This window comes from Triticum urartu, chromosome 1 (assembly GCF_003073215.2).
Source record: "Triticum urartu cultivar G1812 chromosome 1, Tu2.1, whole genome shotgun sequence".
NCBI lineage: Eukaryota > Viridiplantae > Streptophyta > Magnoliopsida > Poales > Poaceae > Triticum > Triticum urartu.
In genome coordinates, this window is record NC_053022.1 from 80317758 (window position 1) to 80325929 (window position 8172).

An 8172-nucleotide genomic window follows, 5' to 3' on the forward strand; every position below is an offset into this window, starting at 1 on the left:
CTCTTCTCTCTGGAATCGACTGGCTTCAAATTAAAATTTAGGGAACTTACGCATAGCTATTGCAACAAAATTCAAATCTAGGCTACTTATATATATACCACGTCACTCTCAACAGAAGACCAACCCGTAAATTTCTTCTCCAACTTTTGAACTAACTTGTGCTTAATTTCCACTAACAAATAAGTGCTACATTAACCGCTCCCTTAACACGCGTACAAACATCATTCCAGCTTTCGCATTTCCCTCCACTCCAGCATTGTGATCTCCCAAAAAGCCAAGCACGGAAACAGGCAGAGCATCTCGCCATGGCGGCCGCGGCCAGGGCCTTCGCCGCGCACGTGCTGCGCGGGAGGTGGTTCATGGCGTACGGCTCCTTCCTCATCATGTCCGCGGCGGGGGCGACGTACATCTTCGCCGTCTACTCCAAGGACATCAAGGCCACGCTCGGCTACACCCAGGAGCAGCTCAACACCGTCGGCTTCTTCAAGGACGTCGGCGCCAACGTCGGGATCCACGCCGGCCTCATCGCCGAGGTCGCCCCGCCATGGCTCGTCCTCGCCATCGGCGCCGCAATGAACCTGGGGGGATACCTCATGCTCTACCTCTCAGTCGCCGGCGTCGTCCGCGCCAGGCCGCCGCTCTGGCTCGTCTGCATCTACATCGCCGTCGGCGCCAACTCGCAGGCCTTCGCCAACACCGGCGCGCTCGTCACCTGCGTCAAGAACTTCCCCGAGAGCCGTGGCGTCATTCTCGGCCTGCTCAAGGGCTTCGTCGGACTCAGCGGAGCCATCTTCACCCAGCTCTACCTCGCCTTCTACGGCGGTGGTGGCGGCGACACCAGGCCGCTCATACTGCTCGTTGGCTGGCTCCCCGCCGCCGTCTCCGTGGCTTTTCTCGGCACAATACGGATCATTCGCTCGCCGCGCTCCCCGGTGGCGGCGCGCCGCGAGTACCGCGCGTTCTGCGGCTTCCTGTACGTGTCGCTCGCTCTCGCCGCTTACCTCATGGTCGTCATCATCTTGCAGAAGAGGTTCTTGTTCACCCGAGCCGAGTTTGGCGTCAGCGCCGCCGTCGTGCTCGCAATGCTTCTTGTTCCATTCACCGTGGTCCTGCGCGAGGAGGCCGCACTGTTCAAGAGCACGCTGGAAGCGCAGTCCGTGGTGACCGTGGCCACCAAACCGCGGACGCCGGCACAAGAGCCAGCGGCCGTTGTGGAGAGGCCAGCGGCTACACTGATGTCGAGGGTGGTGCGGGCTCTGAGGCCGCCACCGCTTGGTGACGACTACACGATCCTTCAGGCGCTGGTGAGCGTGGACATGCTGCTGCTGTTCACGGCCACGGTGTTCGGCATGGGCGGCACCCTCACGGCCATCGACAACATGGGCCAAATCGGCGAGTCGCTGGGCTACCCGCAGCGCAGCATCGCCACCTTCGTCTCCCTCATCAGCATCTGGAACTACCTCGGCCGGGTCGCCTCCGGCTTCGCGTCGGAGGCGCTCCTCGCGCGGTACCGCCTCCCGCGCCCGCTCGTCCTCGCCGTCGTCCTGCTCCTCACCGTCCCGGGCCACCTCCTCATATCGTTCGGCGTGCCGGGCTCCCTGTACGTGACGTCGGTGATCATCGGGTTCTGCTTCGGCGCCGCGCAGCCGCTGATCCTGGCGAGCGTGTCGGAGCTGTTCGGGCTCAGGTACTACTCCACGCTCTACAACCTGTGCGGCACGGCGAGCCCCGTGGGGTCGTACGTCCTCAACGTGCGCGTCGCCGGGCGCATGTACGACCGCGAGGCCGCGCGGCAGGGTGGCGGACACGCCGTGGCATCGGCGTCCGGGAAGAGGCTCGTGACCTGCATCGGCGTCCGGTGCTACAAGGAGTCGTTCTTGGTCATAACGGCGGTGACGGTGGCCGCCGCGGCCGTGACGCTGGTGCTGGCGTGGAGGACTCGGGGATTCTACGCGGGGGACGTGTACGCGCGGTTTAAGGAGGAAGAGGAGGTGGTGGTGGCTGGGCAGAGCAGAAATGGCGTCGCCGCGTCGGAGATGACCAGTTAGAAAATGGATCTAAGATCTAACACAACACACGCGATCACAGTAGTGAGGTGGACGAGCACAATGTTGGAAAATTATAAGGTAATTTTGTATGATTAATTCAAGAATATACGAAGGCCAATGCTACGAATCAGCGGAATGATTTCTTTCTGGATAAGCGCGCTGCTGGTCCTTTGGATGACAGCAACCCCACAGCAGCAGTAACCAGTAAGCTTCGCCGTAGCGCGGCTGCACCCCGGCAGTTTTCATGTCAAACTGCCGGCGTCCGGCGAAGCTCCAATGCAACTCCGGCGACTCCGGTGAAGCTTCAATGTAACTCCGGCAGAGCTCCAATGCAACTCCGGTGACTTCGGTGAAGCTCCAATGCAACGTAGCGCACAACGGCGACGGTCTCCAGCGATGTTTTGTTGTTGCATCAATGGTCCCCCCGCGATGCTCCATTGGAGCACTTACGGTCTCCGGCAACGCTCCGTTGGAGCACCGTGCAACTTGACGAAGCCACATCGGCTACTCCTCGCAGCAAGGGTTCTGTTGGAAAAACCGGCGAGCCACCGCGTCGCTCGCTTGAAGCATGAATGGAGCACGTTGACCCCTCGTTGCAGCACCGCTGCGACCCCGGGTCCGGCCGGCTGCACACTCATCTGCAGCACCGCTGGCAGTCGCGTCTCGCACTACTGTGTGTCCGCTCTTGCAACGACCGGTGGCTGATGGTGGATAACGAGAGCAGCTAGCCGTTGGTGGCTAGCCTTGTGATGGTGGAGAACGAGAGGGGCTGAGGAAGGAGAGAGGACCCGAGTGGATAAGATGGGGATGGATGGCTGGCGTTGTTTCTGCCCGGCAATGCTACACGCACAGACGAAAAATACGGATTCACGAAGTGTGGTTCACATGATAGGATTATCATAGAAATAGAAATCTTATAGGAAACGATAATTCTAAACGCACGGACCTTTACGAGCCATCCACGGGCTCTTTCCTTAACTAATCTTCTCCCCCCTGATTTTCAGTGGGGGTGGGCCCCTCATCCTAATTTCTATCCAATCAAAAGATCACAACTAGGACAGTCCGTGAATCCAGTAAAAACACAGCCCGTGAGTGTAGCATTGCTATATAGGAAATGAGACGACATGTATCTCAAATTTTATGAATAGGAATAGGAAACAAGATGTCATTTGGTTGACACCAAAGGAATTTTTCCATTGAGTCTAGGCTCATTTTTATTTTTTTATAAAATGTGGAGGATAGGAACCAATCCTACGTAGGAATAAGAATCCATTCCTATGAATCAAAGGGATCTAAAGGAAAAAAAATCTTATCCTATAGAATTTCTATGAAATTCCTTCAAACCAAAGAAGGCCTTAATTGGGATGATTTGATTGGCCCACGCTCTCTGAAAATAAGGGGGAGAAGATTAGTTAACAGAAAAGATCCGTAAAACGATGTAAGAGCAACTCTAACGGGCCGACCCAAACAGACGGCAATTTCGTCCGCTTTTTGTTTGTTTGGGTCGGCCGCCCGCCCTGCGTGCATCCTCTTTTAGGTTTGGGTCGACAGCGCACCCAATGCACCGATCCATATGTGCCGGCGTGGCCGGCTGGTCGTCCAATATTTACATTGATTTGCATTCAAACATATTGTCAAATAACATAGTTTTATCGAATAAAAATATTATAGTTTTACAAGCCGGATACAAATTAAAATGTTTCACATAGTTTTGCAGTCAAATAAAAGAAGATACATCTATTGGTTGCCAACATGAGTCCACATATGCTCAACCAAATCATTTTACAGCTGCACGTGAGTTTCCCAATCACGCATGTCTTCATGAAATTGGGTGAATTGTTCAAACGTTGCCGCTACTCCATGCTCAGGCGCAACATTCTCACCCTGAAACTGAAACCCTTGATCGTACAGACGTTCTGGGCGCTCGTCTTCTACGATCATATTGTGCATGATCACACAAGCAGTCATCACCTCCCACAGTTTCTGCGTGCTCTAGGTATTAGCAGGATATCGAACGATGCCCCATCGAGATTGCAAAACACCAAAGGCACGCTCGACATCCTTCCTGGCACTCTCTTGCTTCTGGGTAAATCTTTTCCTCTTCGCTCCGACAGGGTTGGGTATTGTCTTGACAATAGTGGTCCTCTGAGGATAGATACCGTCACCCAGGTAGTATCCTTTGTCGTAGTTGTGGCCGTTGACAGTAAAGTTCACCGGTGGGTTGTTGCCTTCGGCAAGCCTAGCAAACACCGGCGAGCGCTGAAGCACGTTGATATCATTGTGTGATCCAGCCATGCCAAAGAAAGAGTTCCAGATCTAGAGATCTTGAGACGCCACAACCTCTAGGATGACAGTGCAAGCCCTGACATGTCCCTTATAGTGCCCTTGACAAGCAGAAGGACAGTTCTTCCACTCCCAGTGCATGCAGTCTATGCTGCCAAGCATCCCTGGGAAGCCCCTTCTGGCATTGATCGACAACAAATGGACTGTATCTTCAGCCGTCGGCTCTCTCAAGTACTCAGGGTCAAACACAGCAATAACAGCCTTGCAGAACTTGTACAGGGACTCTAAACATGTAGACTGGCTCATACGAACGTACTCGTCAATGAGATCAGCAGACACTCCGTATGCAAACATTCGGATGGCGGCAGTGCATTTCTGATAAGAGGAGAAACCAATCTTGCCGACGACATCCTCTTTGCACTCGAAATAGTCATCATAGCCGACCACTCCCTCTCTAATACGGTTGAAAACATGCCTACTCATACAGAAACGGCGGCGGAATTTATGATGTTTGAACAACGGGTTTGTTGTATCAAAGTAGTCCTTCCAAAGAAGGAAATGCCCGCTCTCTCGGTTGCGATTCAACGCCGGAAGGTGGCCTGGAATGGAGCCACGAAACAACGGCCGCTAGCTATTGAGGTGGTGATGGACCAACACGGCAGCCAATATCTCCTCCTCGTCGTCGGACGACGAATCGTCGGAGTCGCAAAGGAAATTGTGGAAAAAGAACTCATCAGCGGAGTCCATTTTCATACCTTGGCAAACTGTCGAATAACTTGCGAGCGTCGAAGAAGGAGACGGCCGACGAAGGGAGTCGCGGCGCGCACGGACCAGCTAGCTGCCCTGCCGACTTCCGACGAGTGGGCCGGCGTCCGACGAGCATGCCAGTGAGGATCTGGCCGGCGCGGCGAGGCGGCCTCTTGGTCGCGGGCGGCTGTGCGGTTGGGGGAGTGGTGGTAGGAAACAGTTTGCTCCCTAGCGGCAAGACGGCGGTGGCGGGGTGACGGGGGGAGTGAGCGGCATTGCTGGACGGATGTGGAGGCGGCGGCAGCTGGCAGAGTCGCCGACAAAAAAGGGCGTCGGCGATGAAGGAGGCGGGCGAGGGTTGCTGGGGGGGGGGGGGGAGGCCAATGAGCCACCGATCAGCGGGCCCAGGGAGAGGAGAAGGCGAGCGTGCGCGCGTCCGTCGCGTGTCCGTGCCGACACAAATCCGGCCCAAAAATGGGCCGGGAATGGGTCGCTCGCGGATGAAAAGCGAACGCCCGTCCGTTTGGGTCGGCGCGTTTGGTCGATTTTTCTGTCCGCGCCGACCCAAACGGACAGCAGTGGACGAAATGGGTTGCCCCATTGGAGTTGCTCTAATAGTACGTGTGTATAGAATTATCAATTTCTGCGAGAGGATAGAGACGCGTTGAACCAAGGGGCACGTGGCAGCCGAGGGAGGAGGTTGACGCGAACGAAGAAATCATCCAGTAGAGTTTAAACATTTTCCATATACTAAATCATGATAAACGCAACCACTAGCATGCATATGTCGAACATATTGGAAACACTAAATAGCATGAACAACAACATCAGTCGCCTAACCCTAGCCTGTTTGGTAAACACTTGGGCATGGGAATGGGAATTTGTACAAGGATGTTTATGGAGGGATTAGACATGGGAAGTAGATTTTTACTCCGATTCCCTTATTTGGCATATGATGGGAATTGGCGTGGGATAAAACTCTGCTCACGAATTAGAGCATCTCCAGCCGCGCCCCCAACAGGCCCCCCAGGCCACTTTTTCGGCGCCGACGCCAAAAAACGATCAGTCGCGCCCCTAGGACGACGAAAAGTGCCGGTTCGGCCCTTTTTTTCCGCCCGGTGGCCGCAGGCCGAACCCGGCGCACTAGGGGCGATCGGGGGCTCTGGCGCAAGGGAAAAGCGCGGCTGGCCCACACCGTCAGGCGAAAAATCAAGATTTTCTTTCCCGACCCGCCTTCCACCCCCGGGCCCTCGGTCGCCACTAGCTATATCCCGGCGCCGCCCGCCGCCCTTCACTGCTAGATAGCCATTCCCCGCCGGAAAAATAGTAGAGGTTCTCCGCGACAGCCCCTCCAACAACAGCTGGGTGTTTCCGGCCACCGTTTTCGGCTGCGGAGGGGCAGTTCGACGGGTGCACGTCCACCGGGCGCAAGGTGTTCGGCGATTTGCCTGCCTCGGTGATGGACTCGGATGACGAGGAAGCACTCGCCGCGCTGCTGGAGGAGGAAGCCGAGGCCGACGTCCAGGAAGAAGAGCATCTGATGGTGCTCGCCGCCCTCGCCCAGTTGCTGGCGAGCAATGAAAAGCCGCGACGAGGTGGCTTGGCGTCGGGGCGGGTGGAATCAAAAAACCGGCATCGTCTCGAAGGCTACTGCATGCTCTACTCCGATTACTTCGCTGATGCTCCACTTCACGGCGACAAAACATTTTGGTGCCGTTATCGGATGAGCCGAAAGCTCTTCCTCAGGATTGTGAATTCCATCTGGGAGTTCGACAACTACTTCAAGTGCAAGATGGATTGCACCGGCAAACTTGGATTCACCTCGATCCAGAAGTGCACGGCAGCGATGAGGATGCTTGCATACGGAGCTCCTGGTGATTCACTGGACAACTATGGGCGCATGGCCGAGTCCACCAGCATGGAGCGTTTCTACAAGTTCTGTCGGGTAGTGGTGGCAGTGTTTGGACCGCAATACTTGAGAACACCCAATGCGGAAGACACTGCTCGGATCCTAGCACAGAATGCAGCAAGAGGATTTCCTGGGATGCTTGGAAGCATCGACTGCATGCATTGGAAATGAAAGAATTGCCCATTTGCTTGGCAGGGGATGTACAAAGGCGCCAAAGACGGTTGCAGTGTGGTACTTGAGGCGGTGGCCACACAGGACCTCTGGATTTGGCACTCCTTCTTTGGTATGCCAGGAACTCACAATGACATCAACGTGTTGCAGTGCTCTTCTGTCTTTGCCAAGCTTGTTGAAGGTCATTCTCCTCCGGTGAACTTCGAGATCAATGGGCGGCACTACAACAAGGGGTACTATCTAGCTGATGGCATCTATCCGAGATGGTCGACATTTGCGAAGACGATCTCAAACCCTGTTTCAGGAGGCAAGAACGCCTGGTTTGCGAAGATTCAGGAGGCTTGTAGGAAGGGAAAACTTTGTTTTTGCCACTCTAGCTTTTGCCCACTTTGCTTATGCCACTCTAGAATTTGACATTTCACTTTTGCCACTCTTAGCTTTTGACAATATATCAATTTTGCCATTCAGTGGCAAAAGCAAAAAACTTAGAGTGGCAATTGTGATACATTGCAAAACCTAAGAGTGGCAAAAGTGAAATAAAAAATTATCGTTTTTGCCACTGAATGGCATTTGTGATGTATTGTCGAAAGCTAAGAGTGGCAAAAGTAAGATGTAAAATTCTAGAGTGGTATAAGCAAACTGGGCAAAAACTAGAGTGGCAAAAACAAAGTTTTCCCTTGTAGGAAGGATGTCGAGCGGGCATTTGGTGTGCTCCAATCTCGATTTGCTGCTGTCCGGTACCCCGCTCAGACCTGGTCGAAAGATCAAATGTGGGAGATTATGACTTGCTGTGTCATCTTGCACAATATGATCATCGAGAGCGAGCAAGAAGACCCAGTGTTTGACACTGAACCATATTATAGGCAGGGTCCTCTAGCCGAAGTTGATCACCAGCTACCGGCAACCTGGACTGCCTATCTCAGTATGCGTCAGGAGATCCGAGACCCACAGGTGCATCATCAACTGCAACAAGATCTGATAGAGCACCTATGGAGGCTCAAGGGCGACGCCGGG

General features: G+C 54.3%; 1 protein-coding gene across 1 annotated transcript; it reads left to right on the forward strand.

Annotated features, from left to right (window-relative positions):
* The first annotated feature begins 208 nt into the window (after nucleotides 1-208).
* Nucleotides 209-2849, forward strand: LOC125510254 (protein NUCLEAR FUSION DEFECTIVE 4-like). The gene has a single exon (XM_048675416.1). It carries the CDS (start codon nucleotides 306-308, stop codon nucleotides 2046-2048), a length of 1743 nt encoding a protein of 580 aa, XP_048531373.1. The 5' UTR covers nucleotides 209-305; the 3' UTR covers nucleotides 2049-2849.
* The last annotated feature ends 5323 nt before the right edge of the window (nucleotides 2850-8172 follow it).

Excerpts from the sequence above, each read along its gene's own strand:
- LOC125510254 (XM_048675416.1), top strand. The coding sequence starts at position 306 with ATGGCGGCCGCGGCCAGGGCCTTCGCCGCGCACGTGCTGCGCGGGAGG.